This window comes from Meles meles, chromosome 11 (assembly GCF_922984935.1).
Source record: "Meles meles chromosome 11, mMelMel3.1 paternal haplotype, whole genome shotgun sequence".
NCBI classification, from domain to species: domain Eukaryota; kingdom Metazoa; phylum Chordata; class Mammalia; order Carnivora; family Mustelidae; genus Meles; species Meles meles.
The window spans coordinates 1,718,350-1,735,805 of NC_060076.1; the positions used below are offsets into that span (position 1 = coordinate 1,718,350).

General features: G+C 68.9%; 1 protein-coding gene across 10 annotated transcripts in view; it reads right to left on the reverse strand.

Annotated features, from left to right (window-relative positions):
* KCNT1 (potassium sodium-activated channel subfamily T member 1) overlaps nucleotides 1-17,456 on the reverse strand; it is a 52,205-nt gene that overhangs the window by 17,067 nt on the left and 17,682 nt on the right. For 4 of the 10 annotated variants that reach the window (XM_046023254.1, XM_046023251.1, XM_046023247.1 and 1 more), the window contains exons 2-18: nucleotides 11,044-11,123; nucleotides 10,310-10,409; nucleotides 8,197-8,253; nucleotides 7,489-7,537; nucleotides 7,360-7,419; nucleotides 7,160-7,234; nucleotides 7,011-7,094; nucleotides 6,318-6,412; nucleotides 5,235-5,415; nucleotides 3,483-3,647; nucleotides 3,268-3,404; nucleotides 1,935-1,998; nucleotides 1,719-1,827; nucleotides 1,308-1,416; nucleotides 1,016-1,165; nucleotides 441-676; nucleotides 7-241 (exon numbers count right to left, since the gene is read on the reverse strand). In XM_046023254.1, coding sequence (XP_045879210.1) covers nucleotides 7-241; nucleotides 441-676; nucleotides 1,016-1,165; nucleotides 1,308-1,416; nucleotides 1,719-1,827; nucleotides 1,935-1,998; nucleotides 3,268-3,404; nucleotides 3,483-3,647; nucleotides 5,235-5,415; nucleotides 6,318-6,412; nucleotides 7,011-7,094; nucleotides 7,160-7,234; nucleotides 7,360-7,419; nucleotides 7,489-7,537; nucleotides 8,197-8,253; nucleotides 10,310-10,409; nucleotides 11,044-11,123 — 1,986 coding nt within the window. Of the gene's footprint in view, nucleotides 1-6; nucleotides 242-440; nucleotides 677-1,015; nucleotides 1,166-1,307; nucleotides 1,417-1,718; nucleotides 1,828-1,934; nucleotides 1,999-3,267; nucleotides 3,405-3,482; nucleotides 3,648-5,234; nucleotides 5,416-6,317; nucleotides 6,413-7,010; nucleotides 7,095-7,159; nucleotides 7,235-7,359; nucleotides 7,420-7,488; nucleotides 7,538-8,196; nucleotides 8,254-10,309; nucleotides 10,410-11,043; nucleotides 11,124-16,159; nucleotides 16,202-17,456 lie in introns of those variants that run through there. The other 6 variants (XM_046023255.1, XM_046023248.1, XM_046023245.1 and 3 more) reach the window with 4 other exon arrangements.

A 17,456-nucleotide genomic window follows, 5' to 3' on the forward strand; every position in this document is an offset into this window, starting at 1 on the left:
ACTCACTCCACCACCGACAGCCCCTCGTCGTCTGACGGCGTCATCTCGTCCTCCGACGGGTCACTCAGCAGGTCGCAGGGCAGCAGAGCTGAGCTGTCGGCCAGCTCCAGGACGGGTGCGATACTGGGCCGCCGGCTGCCCGAGCCGTTCTCTGTGGGCAGCGCGAGCCTGCCGTCCCCGCCGTCCCCACCGCTCTGTGCGGGCCGGCACTCTGTGTTCTGGAGGTCCATGGCCACTGTCCCTGGAGCAGAGCGGCTGGCCTTGGCTGGCCGTCCCTCCCTGGGCTCTGCTGGGGACGGCTGGTTCGCGGATCGGAGGTGGGACCGCTGGTGAGGTTGGCCTCCCCCCACCCCCCTCCCAGGTCGGACACTGGGACGCCCCCGAGGGCCCTGCGGGGCGGTGGGGACCGACGGGAGCACGAGGCGCGGGCGGGGGCTCACCCATGGAGGCCACGATGCTGTGCATGGGCAGGCGGGAGGAGCCGTCGTACAGCCCCTGCGCCGGGAAGCCCTTCTTCTTCTGCTTCTCCTCCTGCTTGAAGATGAAGGCGGAGTTCTCCTCCTTGGTGATGTTGATGTAGAAGCAGGTGTCGGCCGCCGCCAGCGTGTGCCGCGGCCCGGGGTTCAGCAGGATGCTCTTGTCCTCGCGCTTCAGCCCGATGAGACACACGCCGTACCTGCGCGCGGCGCGTCTTGGCGGGGTCCGGCGGCGGCTGCCGGCGACCCGCGGCCCCGCCCCCGCCCGCGCCCCCGCCCCCTCCCGCGGCCCCGGGCCCTGCCCCCTCGGCGGCTCGCCCCCGCCCGAGGCCCCGCCCCCCGAGGCCCCTCCTCTCCCCTCCCGCGGCCCCGGGCCCCGCCCCTTGGCGCCCCGCCCCCGCCCTCTCCCCACCCCCGAGGCCCCTCCCCCCCTCCCGCGGCCCCGAGGCCCCTCCCCCCCTCCCGCGGCCCCGGGCCCCGCCCCTCGGCGCCCCGCCCCCGCCCGCGGCCCCGCCCGGTCCCCGCCCGCGGGCGCGTACTTCTTGTGCGCGTGGAAGGCGGCGTAGGTGAAGCTCTTGCCCTCGTACTCGCGGAAGAACTTGCTGTCCCCCATGCGCACGTGGTACACCTCGTTGCCCGAGCAGCGCCCGTACATGCGCTGCCACTGCTCCGGGGACTCCTGGCCCTCCCTGCGGGGCGGCCGCCCGTCAGCGGCCCCGGCGGGCGGCCCACGGCCCCCTCCCCCGCCGCCCCGCCTCGCGCTGAGGGCGGAGCCCAGCAGGCCCCGCCCGGACGGCCCCGCCCCCGCCCCCGCCCGGGCCGCGCACTCACTGGCCGCGGGACGTGTGCACCAGCAGCGTGATGAGCGTGGACGTGGCGGGACAGATGCAGTTGAGGGCCAGCATGGCGTACTTGCACTCCTCCTCGCACACCACGTGGTCTGCGGCGGGACGGGGCAGGTGGCCGCCCGGGCCTCGCGCCCCCACCCCCAGCCTGACTCCCAGCTTGAGGACCGTGCAGGGCGGGGTCTGCCCCCCCCCACCGGCAGCCCAGCGGGAGCGCGACCACGGAGGTACCTCTCGGAGGCCCCACGGACACTGGGGCCCGCGTGCCCGACGGTCCCCTCCCACGGGGACGCCTGCGTGGGCTTCACCGCGCCCCACAGCCCCCATAGGCTCTGTGAGCTCGCGGGGGCTCCAGCCCTCCAACGCCCCACGGGGGCGCACACCCGGCCCCACGCACCTGCGAACTTGACGTGGAACTTGTTCTCCGGCTTGAGAATCTGGACGTAGAGGGGGCAGTTGGGCGCAAAGTCCTTCACGGCCCAGGCTCGCAGGATGGTCTGGTGGTCCTGGGGGAGGGGAGGCCGGGTCAGTGCTGAGGGGCGGCAGCAGCCCAGGGGAGGGTCTCTGCCCTCAGGTGTCCCCCTGCTCGCCCCCCGGGGCCAGCGGCACTCACTGCCGCTGTGCGATCCACTTCGTTGCGGCTGCTGAGGATAAAGCAGGCCTCCCCGTTGTCCATCCTGCAAAGCACCAGGTCTGAGCACTGCCTGGACCGTCCACGCTCCTGTCTCAGACGTCAGGGGCTCAGAGGCCGGAAGGGCTGGGCCCCGTCGGACCCCACCTCGCTCTGGGCTGATGGGCTAGTGTCAGGACTCAGACCAGATCGCGGGGGGTGGGGGGGGGGCATCCTCTAAGACCCTATTAAGCCAGGGCTGGGCTGGGGCGCAGAATGGGGGAGAGCGTGTGGTGGTGAAGAGGCTGGACCCTTGTCCACTTGCTGGCCTGTCCCACCCAAGCGACTTGGATGGCCGGTTCTGCTCTCCTCTCCCACCTCTGAGAGCCCCTGGCTGCAGCAAGGGCACCGAGGACGTGCTCACGCCCCAGGGCAGGGAGGCCGCTCCCTCCCCAACATGCTGCCCTGCCGCCTACCCACGCTGGCTCATGCTTGCCCCTGCCAGGCCTCTGCCTCTCCCTGCCCCTTGGCCTGGAGCTGGGTGCTGGGTCACAGGAGAGGCTGGGCCCCCTGGCCACGGCCACCTCCATGCTGGAGTCCTTTCTAAAACGTTATAGGAAGGAAGGGGGACCCAGGGCTCAGGAGGTGGGCAGGGGGGCGCCCTGGCTATCGGGCCTACTGCTTCCCCTTGGCCAGTATGCCCCACACTCCATCACAGGATGAGTAGAGGTCCCTGGAATGAAGATATGGCGAGGGGGGTCTCCTGGGCTGTCCTGCAGCGTGCAGAGGCACATTCTGGGAAGTTCCATCCGACAGCTTGGTCTTCTTACCTCAAGTCACTCTGGCAGCTTGTCTTTTTTTTTTTTTAAGATTTTATTTGTCAGAGCACAAGAACGCAGCAGGGGCAGTGGGAGAGAGAAGCAGGCTCCTCGCGGAGCAGGGAGCCCGATGTGGGGCTCGATCCCAGGACCCCGGGATCACCACCCGAGCCGAAGGCAGACGCTTAACGTACTGAGCCGCCCAGGCATCCCGCAGCTTGTCTTTAAAAGAAACCTTGCCCACGGCCCCCGCCTTCCCACCCTGACCCCACCTGGAGCCATTCCCGGAACCTGACTGCATCTCCCATCCCGGAGCAGGGGAGAGCGGGAGCCCCGGCAGGCTGACCCTTGGGCACGGGAGGGCAGGTAGGCTGGGCATGCCCTGGTGCTCCGAGGTGGGGTGCATGTGGGGCCTGGCTGGCCTGGGAGGGCTGTGGGCCCGGAGCCCGAGTGGGAGCCCCTGGCTGCCCCGATGATCCTCCCCACTCGGCCCCTCCCTCACCCGGGCCGGCACTCACTTGGCTCGTATGAGGTCCTGGTCTTTGAGCGCAGAGCCCTGGAGGTAGATGACCCGCTGGGACCACAGGGGGATTTGCAGGACCCTGCGGACCTGGATGTCCATCTCGGTGGGGCACAGGATAACCACGTAATAGTCCTGCGGGGGGCGGGGTCAGTCCCACCGCGGCTCAGGCGCAGCGCGGTGCAGACAGCGGGGATCGGCCGCGGCGCTCACCTGCAGCCGGGGGTGCGCGTAGAACTCGTTGAGGAAGTCCATGAGCAGGTCCACCTTGAGGGAGCTGACGCACAGCACCACGTGCTTCTCCGTCTGCGCCCGGTGGCGGCTGTAGTTCCCGCCCGACTTCTGGCGCTCCATCCACAGGTAGACCAGCTCCTCAAACTGAGGGGGAGAGCCGCCGTGTCCCGGGGGCCCGGCTCAGGGGCGTGCAGGGAAGGGGCACTCCCTCACGGGCGCTGCACACGCACAGCCCCCTTCCCCGACAGCACAGGCCGCGGGGGGACGGACACCCTGCTTTCTGGCCCCCGGAGGCTGGCAACGGTGACGCGATGCCCAAGTCCACGCTCCCAACATGGGGGCCATGATGAGAACTTGGGGTCGCCATGGGCCCCAAAGATCCCTTTGGGGAAGCCTGGGGGTGGCAGGAAACTCTCAGGCAACAGGACTGAAATCCCGACTCCTGGCGCAGAAGAGACTCTTCTGTCCCATGGGGACTTGCCCCCCCCTCCCGCCCACGCCTCAGGGACGCCAGCCTGGCACCCGCCCCCTGTGAGTCCTTCTGAAGTAGGAAGGAGAGGGAGGGGTACAAGTGACTCGGGAGGGGAGCAGGGCTCCGTGGACCCGCGGGGGTGTGGGCGGCCTCCTTCTCTGGCAGTTCCCGCGCTATCTCCCGGGCCTGAGATTCAACACCCCTGCCTTCGGGGGCTGCCCTCCGGTGTGTGCGCCCCTGCTGGGCCGCCCGCTTCTATCCCGCCGAGATGGGATCGTTTCACTGAGTTTAGGGCGCACCTGCTAGGTTCTGGGGACAAGACCCCGTGGCCTTGAAGCATAGGACTGGCTCTGCGGCTGGAGGGGTCACCCATGTGGGGTGGGGGCCGCGTGCATGGACTCCGGGCCTCAGCTGCCCCCTCTGTAAGATGGCACGATGGTGTCTGCCTCCCGGGGCCAAGAGGCAGCTAAGTGACCTGACTGTGTTAGGTTCCACCGTGTCCCCTAAGATTCACGCCCACTGGGAACCTCCCCATTGGGACCTTCCGTGGAAACAGGGTCTTTGCAGGCGAGATTAGTTAGGGTGAGGTCAGACAGGACTGGAGTGGGCCTCCTCCAATGTCTGGTGCCCCAAAAGGAGGGCAGTGGGCGCGGAGACCGAGGAGGAGGAGGCATGTGAGGCGGGGAGCGGGGAGGGGACGGATGGAGCCATGAGCTGGGGGAGCCCAGGGGTCCGGCGGCTCCAGAAGCGGGCAAGCTGTGAAAGGGAGCCTCCCTCGGGGTGTCCAGCCGGAGTCACCCTGCTGTCGCCCTGGACTAGATGCGAGCTCAGACAGGGTCAGGACGTCTCTACCGTGTGAAGTCTGCGTGTGACACGCGGTCCGTGGTGGCCGCTGCCTTTGCTCTTGTCCGCGGGAGCTAACCAGGCAGCGGACTTGAGCAGAGGGACACGGGGAGAAAACGGGGACCGCCCCCTTCCACCTTCCACGAGGGGGCGGGCAGCTGCTCTGGCCGGAGCTCAGCCGCATCCTTGCTCCTGAGGCCCCGGCCCGTCTCCTCCAACAGGCCACGGTCCCCCACTGAGAGCGCGGCCCCTGGCTCCTCGACCCGACCCGCTGGCGGTGGCCACACCAGCCCCAGACGGCGCGGCTCCCGCAGGGCCGGAGCCGAAGGGCTCGCCCCCTCCCGTCCCACACGGGTCTCCGGCTCTCCTCCGTCCCGAGCCGGGCGTGGGGGTGGGGGGGCGCGGGCGGGACGCACCTGCAGCGGCAGCACCACCAGCGCCACACAGATCATGATGACCACGAGCAGCTGCGACGGCCAGATCTTGGGCGTCACGTCGCCGTAGCCCACGGTGGAGAAGGTCACGATGCAGAAGTAGAAGGCGGTGAGCAGGGACAGGTTCTCGCCCGCTCGCTCCAGGTGCTGGATGCCGCACGTCCTGGGGACCGGGCGGTCAGAGGGCCGTGAGCGGCGCCGGGGCCACCTCACAGCTCCCCTGGTGCCCCGTCACTGGCCGGGGGACCCCCCCACCCCACATGTAGTCCTGAGTCTGGCTCAGTCCCTGTGGGCTCTGGGTGTCCCCCCCCCAAACGGTCGGCCAGAGCCCGCACAACCCCGCCCGTCGGATTTCCCCCAGACATTCCCTTTCCGGCCCACGGCTTTCGAGGCCCCTGGAAAATGCACCCCGAAGTTCGTGCACTGGCTGAATGTGGGCCTGGGGGCCCGTGGGACTGGGCGTGCCCCCGCTGTGAGCCCCCACACGCCACCCCACCTGCCAGCCTCCTCACCCAGGAGGTCAGACGGGGTGTGGGGATTGTCCAGCCCCTCCCGGGCCCAGCTGGACAGCCCTGCTTCCCGCGCATGTGACCCCCAGGCCCAGTCCCCAGACGGAAGGTGCTGCTGGCAGGGCCTGGGGGAACCACAGCACCCACCATGGGGTGCTCAACACAGAGAGGGGCTCAGAGACCCTCCCCCAGGGGACAGGCACAGGGAGAGATCAGGTTGAGCCCCCAGCTCTGCTGGGCTCTGTGTGTGTTGGGAGGGCGGGGGGGGTGTGTGGCCAGGAAGCCTGTGGCCCTCCTTCTCTCTTTCCCAGGCCTTGGTGCCTGTCCTGCCTCTTTGCCCGAGGGACGGGAGGTGGTGACCAGCTTCACCAGCACCGGGCAGGGCACATCCCCGGCCTCCTCCTAGAGGAGCTGGACTCGGGCCCCCGCCGGCTGCGAGTGTGGGCTCCGAGCCGCCCCTCGGCCCAGGGCCGGACTGCCGACCGCCCCCTCGGGGCCTCCCTGACCTCCGGGACGCGCAGGCGAGGGTGGCCGGCCCCCCGCAGGGCGCACTCACCCCGTGAACACCAGACACAGCATGGTGCAGAAGAGGACGAGCACTTGGTTGGACACGGCCGACTGCGCGCGCAGGGTGGCGCGGTGGATGTCGTTCTGCGGGACGCCGCCGGTCAGGGCCACCGCCTGGGACCGCCCCGCAGCTGGGGCCCTTCCCGCCGCGCGTCCCAGGGCTTGGGAGCGAGCGAGCGGGTGCGTCGGCAGCCTGGGCCCCCCTGCGGGACACCTGCCCTCGGCCCCTCTCACGTCCCCCATGGTGGGGGGCTGCCGGGGGCACAGACCGGAAGGACCTGGCTTCAGTGCGGATGGGGGTGTGCCTTGGGGGAGCCCGTGTCCCGCTGCCAGCTGACAGCTCGGTAAAGGGGTTTTGGCCAGACACTCGACAGAGGGTCTGTCCCTGGGTCTGGGTCACATGGGCCGGTCCATGTGGCCCGTGGGCTCCCGCCCCTCCTCCCGCAGCTGCAGGCAAAGCTCTGGCTGGACTCGGCTGCTGCACGAGGCCACCGCGGGTCCCGGTGGGGACAGAGACCGGAGGGTCGAGACGGGCCTTAAGCCATGACAGAGGCCGTGTGCTGCCGCGCCTCAGCACGGCTTCCTGGGCATGGAGGGACGGTGGCCAGCTCCCTGCCAGGCGGGGGGCATCCTGGGGAGCTCAGACCCGGGGAGGCCGGCCGCTGCGTGGCTCGGGGCTTACGATCATGTTTTCCAGGGCGTGCTTGGCCAGCCAGCAGTTCAGAAACACGGGGATGAACAGGTTTCTCAGGGGCGCCCAGAATATCTGTGGAGGAGACAGGTCAGGGGCTGGCCCTGGGGGCCCCCCCCGCTCGGCCGGGGCTCACCCACCGTCACGATGAAGGGCAGCGTGTTGATCATCTCCAGGACAAAGGAGACGCGGAAGATCTGCTCCCAGATGTTCCCCTGGGCGCCGGGGTGGCGGAAGAGAGACGCAAACCAGCCAGGAGGTCAGGGAACGGGGTAGGGGGCAAGCCGGCCAGGACTGGGGTGGGGGGTCAGAGGGGAGGGCCAGGCGAGGGGGTACTCACTTTGTAGCTGAGGTAAATGAGGAGCATTGTCTCCAGGAAGCTGATTATGGCCACGATGACCTAGGAGGGGCGGAGCCTGAGTGGGGCTGGGGGGGGCAGGGCCCACCCGGAGCCATGCCCCCCACTCACCTGAATCGCCCACAGAGTCATCTTTCTTTCCACCCAAAGGATGGGCGCCCTGGGGAGGGAGGGAGGTGAGCCTTGGGCTGTTGCCCCCCAACCCCCCGGGCCTCTGGTGACCCGAGCTGCTCCTTGGGAGGATGGAGGGCACCAGCCTTGCCCCCGGAGGGGACAAGAACAGGAGGGGAAGGGGAGGCTCCCCAGGAGAGGAGGCCAGGCCCGAAGCCGGGGTCGTGGGGCAGGGCTGCAGGCTCAGGGGGGCCCTTCACCCTGGACAGGCTCACTGGGGCTCACCGAGCCCGGGGCTCCCTTCCTCCCCTGCTCCGGGGGGTGCAGTCCAGCGGGGAAGGGGACAAACTGAGTGAGTGGGAAGCCAGAAGCCCCTCTACCCAGGAGGTGGCCGAGCCCTGGGGGACGCATCCTGAACTCTGAAGCAGGCATCCTGGTCGCTCTGGGGCCACGGCTCTCCTTGGGTGACGGTGCCGCACACCGGGGAGCAGCCTCGACTCACTCGGGACCCTCCCTGCCGCTGCCCCCACCCCCACGCCATCTGCGGGCTGAGCTGGAGTGGGGGCTGCTGTCAAGTCACGTGGTGGTGCCTCTAAGTCTAACGCTGCCCCCGAGGCCTCAGGGGGCTCTCCAGGGGCACCCTGGTACCGCCCAGCGCACAGGCGAAGGCCCCGCGCCCGTCCTGAGGGGCTCGGCCAGGGGACTCACCAGTTGATCTCAGAGGAGGAGCTGTTGAAGGTGTAGTTCCGCTTCGGGCAGCCCCAGCTGTGGAGAGAGAGAGCTGGCCAGGCCGAGGCCCTGAAGACACGCTTCCCAAGGTTGCCGCGGGCGCGGGAGCACGCCGGGACCCCCCTCTGCACCCCACCCAGGGCGCGTGGACCCCCAGGCCGGGGTGGGAAAGCACAGCACGCCGGGACAGGGAAGGCAGAGCCCAGGGAAGAGCTGGGGCTTCGGCCTGGTCTGACCAGAAGGCGCTGGGGCGGGCCGGAGAGGGATCGTGGAGGCCCCCGGAGTCCCGAGCTGCCGCACACGAGGCAGGACGACGCGTGAGGGACGGGGGACAGGCAGCGAGCTCCCACCCTGAGGTGGTGACTCCAAGACGCACGTCTCTGGGTCACTCCCAGGAACAAAGCTCTCCACTCCCTGGGAAGGCGGTAGGGGCGGTAGGGGCGTGGCAGGCCTGATCATCTGCCCCGGGATATAACCAACGCAGGGGGGGGGGGGAGGGGGGGCACGGACTGAGGGGACCTCGCGCTCACAGAGCCCCATGGTGACAGGCAGCTCCCTCCTCCTTTTCTTCCAACTCACCCTTTCCCTGAGCCTTACTGGGGCTAATGTTGTGAACTCAGTGCTCGTAGACGTGGCTGGCTGTCCTCCCCTCCACCCAGACCGCCATCTGTCCATCCACCATCCGTCCGTCCACCCAGCCACCAGCCACCATCCCTCCATGTACTCTCCGTAATTCACTCGTCCATCTCTCCGTCCATCCAACCGCCACACACTCACTCATGACTCCTCCGTCCACCCCCCACCCCCCATCCCCCCATCCCTCCCCCGGTCCCTCCTCCTTCCCTTCGCCCTCCCCCCTGCCCAGCCACGTGCTGGGCACTGGACGATGACTATAATAGACGTGGGCCCTGCAGGGTTGTGGAACCAGACGCCTCAGGGTGCGCGGGGGGATGAGAGAAGGTGACATGAACTCAGGGAAGGGGTTTGAGAGTCAGAACCCTCAGTTTTCTCCTCAAACCCCCACGGCCGGATCTGTGCAGCCCCCAGGGTGAGGGCGGAGGGGTTCCAAGGGAGGCGAAACAGTGTGTGGCTTGGGGACACCAGGCCCGGGGCAGACAGGAGTGGAGTGCAGCTTGGCCTGTCCTTGGGCCCTAGCTTCCTCCCTGGCTCGGCCTGGGAGCCCGGTGGCCGCGCCCTACCCTCAGGGAAGAGGCAAGAAGACTGGCTCTGCGGAGGGAGCCCGGCGGGCTGACCCGGCTCTGCGGCCCTCGCCTGGGGCTGCGGACACTCACTCAGCGCGAGCTCCGGAGAAGCAGAGACCGAGCCAAAGAGAAAACCGCAAGCAAGAGCCCAGTTCCCGACGCCATCTCGGGAGAAGCGGGAAGGCCGCGCCTGCCTGAAGCAAGGGGAGCTCCGGGAATCGGGGCCCGACGCGGAGAGACGGGCCGGACTAGAGACGAAGCTCAGAAAGTCAACTTAGAGGAGACACGGGGGACACGGGATTGTCCAGAGCCACACGCCCGGGCATCGGAAGCCCAGGGATGGCAGAGGAGGGGAAAGGTGTCCTCTTCCGGGGCCCTGTCCCCCGGTCCGGTGTGGGAGAGAAGGGGCCACCCGAGGTGTCCCTGAGACTGCCAGGCACAGAGAGATGATTCCGCCAGCCGGCCGGCGAGAAAAGCAGGCGTCCCCCAAGGGCGACCAGCAGAACCCGAAGCAGCAAGGCCACGCGGGGCATCCGTGAGCCTGCGTGACAGCCCAGACCTGGGGGGGCGGCGGGTGCCCCCTGCCAGGGATGGGGGCCCAGGAGGAGCCGTGGCACCGCATGCAGCCCAGGCTGGCTTGTGTCCTGCCCCCTCCCTGGCCGAAGCCGGCACCGAGCCGCTGGCCGAGCCCCTCCTGTGCTCCACTGGAGGCATGGCCGGCCGCCGACCACGGCCGGGGCGCCCTTGTCCCCAGGCTCAGCAGGACCCTGAGTGAGGACACAGGGAAGGCAGGAGTCCCCGAGGGGCCGGGCTGGGCCGGACGCCGGCACACACCCCATGCAGACCCCCGCAGTCTTGGCCCTGGCCAGCGGCCGCCCCGCGTCACCCACCATCCGATCCCCAGGGCTGGGTCGTCAAGGAGCACGCGGACAATGTACAGCAAGCAGGTGAGCAGCTTCAGCGAGAAGTTGAACAGCCGGATCCTCAGGCCTGCGGGGGAGCGGCCATCAGGGCTCCTGTACCACCGGAGTCCCGCGGTGACGGTCCCCCGTCACTGCCGGCATCTCCCCCCCGCCCCCGGGCCCCTGGGACCCCCTGGGCTGGGCTGCCCCGGGGACTGAGGGACCGCTCTGTATGGTCGGGGGCTGCTACTGTCCTGCCCTACAGACAGGGGTGCAGACAGCTCCCTGGGCCACCCACTCCTCAGTATGGGAGGAAGGGATTCTCGGGGGCACCGGGACGGGTGAGGACCCGGTGGTACCGCCACACCCCACCCTGTGTGCCCGTAAGAGTCTGAGGTGGCCAGGCTCCTGCTGGGGAAGTGGAGGGAACCTACAGGGGAAGGGGGGGTTGCACGGAGGGGAGCAGGGAAGCTTACAGGGGGCGGGTAGGAGGGTCCTGATTCCAGCCCAGTGTCCAGCAGGGGAGCAGAGTCCCCACAGTTTCCAGGGCCTGAAGCTGAGACCAGGGGCCTTTCCCCCCTGCCCTGGGTCCACCACTCACTGACAAAGCCCCTCCTCCGCCCCAGCCCCTGCCCTGCACAGGCCCCCTGGCTCAGTGACGTCCCCCTCCGGCCCCCACAACCCTGCTGCCCCCGCAGGCCCCGGCCCCCGCCCCTGCTCACTGGATCTCTGGTTTTTGATGAAGAACAGCTTGAGGCGCTCCTTGAAGGTGTTCTCATTGACGTAGAACTCCACCTGGACCCTGGGGGCGGGGAGAGGGCCATGGGGGGCTCTGGCCAGCGGGGGCTCCCCCGGGGCCGGACCCGCTACCCCTGCACTTCAGGAGCTGGGCGGACAGACGGACAGAGGGCGTCGCAGGACAAGCAGCCCCCCCCGCCCCCCCAGTGATCCAGGCATCCGTGTGCTCCTGGCAGACCTGCCCGCCTCACCCTTGCAAAGCCAGTGGGCACAGCGGGGGCCGGTCAGCAGCCACCTGCTTCCCACCAGGGCCCTCCAGGCCCTGAGGGTGACCCCCACAGGCCCCCAGCCTTGACTGTCACAGGCAGCCATTCACCCAGATTAAATGCACCCTGTGAGGCCTTCAGCACGGCTCAAAACATGCCAGCTCATCTACGTAGAATGTTCTGGAAGCTCATAGTTGCTCATAGTTCATAGAAGCTCATAGTTGTCTGATGGCCCCTGGTGGCTGCGGCCTGAGACTCGCTGCAGCCTGCAGGACGGTCACGCGGAGGGCTGGGAGGCGCGACCTCCCCTGCAGCCAGGCCAGCACCGGCCCCTCCGGCCCCGGCTGCCCTCGCGCCCTCGGGCTCGCCGACGCCCACAGGCTCCCAGTCCTGCTCAGGCCCCCAGCGTCCTGGGACGGACCGAAGCAGGGCCAGCACGTCAGTGAGGGAGTCGCTTCGGGGAAGGGTCATTTGGTCCCCGGTGGTGACACAGGGCCTGGGGCAAAGGGCCACTGGCCGCCACAGCTCTGGCCTCACACAGGGGCCCCCTGTGGCCGCTCTGCCCCACGCGCTGGTCTGGTGGGGGTTCAGGGTCCCCCGGCATAGAAACTCCAGTGACGACAGCAAGCAGGACAGGCGGGGCGTGGTCCTGGGACCAGGGATCCTGTGGCGGGCAGCCTGTCCTCCTGCCGGCCTCCCGGCCACCACCCACCAGGGCAGGGGCTCCGTCACGTGGGCTGTGAACCGCGGCCCCGGGCACCCCCCGGCAGAAGTTAGCCCGGCTCTCACCCTGACAGGGGCGGGGCTGTTGGGCCGGGGCGGCTGCAGCCGTCCTCCTTCCCCACATGCTGCTGTGGGCAGAGTACACGCAACACAGACTCAGACGGAGGCCGTCCGCGCTGGCCCTGGTCGTGGGCCCTCGGGAGGGGCCTCGGACTGGGCGTCTGCCCCCCCCCCCGCCCTGCTCCGGGCTGGGGGCCTCGGCCCCGGCCACGGTGGCCTCTGTCGGTCACAGGGCTCGAGAAGGGCCCCAGAAAGACAGGGGTGGTGTGGGCCCCTCTCCCCTCTCGTGTCCGGTGCAGGGGGTCACCCGGCCACAACCTGGACTCCTGGAGCCGAGCAGCAGGAAGGAGCTTCCATAGACCAGTGCGCTCCGACCCCAGAGCCAGGGGCCAGCGTACTTCCTGGTTCCCCAGCACACGCCCCGGACCCCAGCACACGCCCCAGACCCAGCACACGCCCCGGATCCAGCCCAGGCTCCTTTCCTCTCTCCCTTTGGAGCGCTGCCCCCTGCTCTCTGGGCTTCCTTCAGAGCCCCCGAATCCCGTCTGCCTCTGGAGGTGTCACCTGGAGCTGGGTTGGGGGCCCCCGAGAGTCTCTCTGGGGAGTTGGTCAGACAAGCCCGCTGGGGCCTGCGCCCGGTCTGGTCAGGTCAGGAGGACAGATGGGCAGATGGGACTCAGTGAGCCCGAGGGTCTCCCCAGGGCCCCAGAGCACCCAGCTCAGGAACACACCCTCCCCGTCACTCTGGCCCTGTCCCAGCGAAGCCTCGACATGGGTCTCCCCACACCACCTGGGCCGTCCACTCTGGCTTGTCCCTGGCCAGCAAGGCCCCGCCTGCCCTGGGGCACTGGTAGCCGTGGGGCACCTTCCTCCGCAGCTTCCGAGGACACTGACCACGCTGTCCTCCACCGCCACCAGCTCCGGTCCCCTCCCCACCCTCCTCCGAGCCCCTGCTGCCCTCCAGCATCACCCCTTGGGGTGCTGCTCCCTAAACCAGCAGGACCAGCCCCTCCCCAGGCCAGAAGTGGCTTCCTCCTCCACGTCAGACCTCAGACCCACCTCCTCCCGGGGCCACCCTCTATGCGGCCGAGTGCCCTTCCAGCGCTTCTGCCCCCCTGCCTGTGCCTTCTGGGAGGCTGGACACCAGCAGGTGAGACAAAGGGCAGGAGGGGGCGCCTGGGTGGCTCAGTGGGTTAAGCCTCTGCCTTCAGCTCAGGTCATGGTCTCAGGGTCCTGGGATCGAGCCCCGCATCGGGCTCTCTGCTCAGCGGGGAGCCTGCTTCCCTCTCTCTCTGCCTGCCTCTCTGCCTACTTGTGATCTCTCTCTGTCAAATAAATAAAACCTTTAAAAAAAAAACAAAAAACAAAGGGCAGGAGGCTTGAGTCCCTAGATCCTTCCCGCTCTCTCTGTCGGGAAAACCCAGGGGGCCCCCAGCTCCTTCCCTGGCACCCCGACCCCCTGCCCCTGCTTCCCGCCAGCCTCTTACTGCCTGGGAGCTTTTCCCGATCGTCCCCCACCTCCCGGGCCTGCGGGGTCAGGACCGCTGACCTGGGCTTGTGGGGCGCCCCGGACACTGTCGCTTCCCTCCCCCGCTCCTCAGAAGTGGAACCCTAGTCACACCTTGGCCGGCCCTTGTCCCGTTGTGGGGCAGCCGCAGACACCCACTGGGACAGCCCCCAAGGCGGTCGGTGGCCAGCAGCCAGCGGCCTGTGGATGGACGCGAAAAGTCTGGCGGACGTGGCCACGCGGACCGAGCCTGCAGGGCCGGGGAGCACAGGAAGCCGCCTGAGCTTTTAATTTTTCATGAGCTGCGGCTGCCCGCTTCTAGCCCCGCCACGGGTGCAAGCGCTGAGCTGTCCGCACCCCGAGGTGCCGGTGGTGATGAGCATGACAAGACCCAAGGGGCGCGGTGGACTCAGGAGGAGACGCCTTCCCAGCCGCCTGGTCCCGACCCGAGCCCCCCCGTGCCCCCGCAGGCTGGTCCGGCTGAAGGACGCGCTCTGGGCTCTGTGAGCTCAAGGGAAGAAGCGAGGGGCCCCGGGACACAGATGGTCTGGCCCTCCTGAGGCCTCTTGGCTGCCTGGCTGCTCTGCGGCCCCTGCGCCTGCCTGAGCCCCGGCCTCCTCACCTGGGAAAGGAACAGTGACGGGACCGTCTGCCACATCGCCTCGAGGGAGCCAGGCCGGGGCTGTTACCTGCCCTCTCTGGGTCTCAGGCTCCTTCCTGGGAAATCTGGCAAAACGTCCATTCCCGGATGGAGGGTTAAGTGATTGATGGCCCCTGTGCGCGGCCTGGGGCTTGGCACACCCCGCCCCCCCACCCGGACTGATCGGGGTGCCCCCAGTGGCCGGCTCTGGCTCACACTGCCCCAGAGAGATGGGCCTGGGCCAGAAGTCCGCATGCGTGGCTGCACATGGGGTGTGGCCGATGCCCTCGTGGGCAGGACTGTGACCCTGGCTGGGGCTACCCCCTCCCCGATGGCTGGTCCTGCTGTGGCTCAAGGCCCTGGGACAGGGCTGGTGACCGAGCTCCCAGGAAGCCACCCACGGGCGAGCCGGGAGATGGGCCCTGGGAACCCACCCACAGTGTGGTGGTCTCGGGGCCGGGCGTCGGCCCCCGTGGCCAGCAAACTCTGCTGCGCACCACAGGCTGGGGTGAGCAAAGAAGTCGACCTTTCTACGCACCCGTTCTAGGCAGGAGGCCTGGAGGGGAGGGCTGGGCGCGCCCGAGGCCCCTGCTTCCTGCTGCCAGGGGCCCAGGAAGAAGGTTGGAGGTGGGGTGTCCCTCAGGGTTGCCGCGGTGGGCCTGGTCCGGGGCCCAGAGGCTGCGGGGAGCCTGAGGCTCAAACAGCTGGGGTCGGGCCACCAGCCCTGGGGACCAGACGGGCTCAACCTGGGCCCCATCCCTGGGACAGTCCTCAGTCTTCAGAGGCGAGCGGCCACACTCGTCCCTCCATGGAGGGGGTGTGGGCACGAAGGCTGCTTTGTCCCAGCCACTCCCAGCCCCCAGCCTGCAGACTCGCCTGTGGGGGGCTGGTGGCCACATCCTTCCCGCACCCCAACCCTCACCGGGGCTGAAAGCTCTCCTCCAGCGCCTGCCCACGGCCAGGGACCGACGGCCGGAGGGACGTCCCCTGGGTGGGGAAGCTGGAGGAGCAGAGCAGCCAGGGGAAGGGGGCGTGGATAGTGGCTTCTCAGAAAGCAGAGGAGACAGCCTGGGCCTTCCGGGGAGGGTGGTCCTGTCTGGAGCCTGCTGCGTGCGTGTCGGGGAGGCCCGTGTGGGTGCCCTCGGCTGGGCAGGGGCCTGGGAGAACCTCTGTGGGCCTCCGTGGACCCCGGGTGTCTGCTCTACCGGTGACGACTCTGGGGGGCTGTACATGGTCCACATTCCCCAGCAGCCTGGGGTGCCCCACAGAGCCCTGTGGGCAGTGGACCCCCCTGTTACCCACTGCGCCACAGGGGCCTGGGCCGGCCCGGCCTCTTGGCTCCCACACTCCAGACGGGAGAATCCCAGCCCCAAGCCTCAGGCCGCAGGGAGAGCGTAGGCAGCGGGACGCACCAAGGGAGGGTGACCACCAAGGGAGGGCGACCGTGTGAATGGATGAAGTCAGGCTCCACTTGGTGGCCACACTGAACACCGAGGGCCTGGGCAGGATGTGGCCACTCTGAGGACGACGCAGGTCTCCCCGGCCTCAAAGCCACCCTCCACCTGACCTACATCTGAGCTGAGCCCAGGAATAGCCTGGACCAGCGCACATCGCCCAGCCTGGGTGAGGCAGGAGGGTCCCAGCAGTCGTCTATGTGCCTGTCCCTGTCCAGGCAGAGGCTGGGGGTCCCCGCCTCCGGACAGCCCTGTTTCTCACTGCAGGGCTCCGCCCGGGGGACTCGGCCCACGCTCCAGCCCTCAGGCCCACGTCTCCTGTTGGTGTGAGGAGGGGGTGGCCGGAGCTGCCTCGTGCCTGCTCCTGCCTGGAGTCCCCCCGCCTCCCCGGGGCCGCCGTGGGTGCCAGGACACCTGCCCGTCCCCGCGGGCGTCCCTGCAAGCACTTACTGAGACAGAGAGGACTCCAGGCTGAAGTCTTCCACGTGAAGCCTGGGGACAGACACAGGCGCTCACGTCAACACGGAAGACGGACAGACGGAGGACCTGGACTCCTGGACCAGGCGGGTCATGGACACTCAAGGAGGCGCTGGGCAGGGTCCGAGGGAAGCGGGGCGAACCCATGGGCATGCACCCCTCCCCCACCCACGGAGCCCACAGGCAGCAGAGGGGCCCCCGGGGGGCAGCCTGCAGCGGGGCAGTGACCGCGCCCGGAGACCTCGGTGCCCTGGAAAGCAGCACAGGCAGCAGCCGGCCCCTGCGTCCCCTGCCCAGGCCGTACCCCACCCAAGGCCAAGGCCAAGGCGGCCCGCCTTCAGCCCAGGGATTAGGAAAGGATCAGCCCGCTCGGCGAGCGCTCACTGTCCCTGCTCCTGCCATGCCTGCCCCAGGCACCACGACCCTGGCTCCAGGGAAAGGCACCGTTAGCCTCACTTTCCACCTGGGGAGCCGGCTTGGCCAGGACCAGTTCCCACACAAGACGCGACAGTCAGGGCTCCCTTGTCTCAAGTCCACCCACCTCCCCTCTGCTCCCCTGCTCTCTGTGGGCCACAGAGCCCATGAGCCCTGCACCCTGACCTCCCAGGGAGAGGACAGGCCGAGGCTGGGTGCTGACGCTTCTTAGGGGGTGCCCAGGTGCTCCCCCTGCACTGACCAACCACCACATGGCGGCTGCCCTTTGGGCCGCCTGCCCTCGGGTTCTGCCAGCCTGGCCACACGCAGCTGACCCCAAGACAGCTGGCCTGGGCTGGAGGGGAGGCCGGTGGGAGCTATGGGGCTCTGGGGACTGGCCCCCGGGGGGCTGGCGGGGGTCTGTGTGTGTGCCGGAAGTCTACTCTTCTCTGATGACGGGCTCTTAATCCTCAAAGCAGCCACATTCCAGAAGAGGAAGCACGGGTTCAGAGAGGACCACTTCTTTCCCAAGGCCACAGGCAGGAGGAAGGAGCTGGCCTGTAGGGCAGAGGCCGTCCCTCGCCATGGGCTGGGCCGCAGGCACTCGCCCACCCGTTCCCTGTGGGTGGGCAGCCTCCCCTCCCAGTGCCCAGCCCGCAGCTCCCGGTGCTGCAGTGGGCAAGGTGAGGCCTCAGGACGCTCTGGGAACAAGGTCTGGACGGGGTGTGCGGAGGGGCTGGGCCCCCATGGAGCAGTGGGAGCCAGGGCTGCACCGGGCCTCAGCTTGGAGTCACCGGGAGTTTCCGGCAGAGTCTACACGTTTGTCCGGCTCAGGTTCCCTTTCACAGGCCCCGGC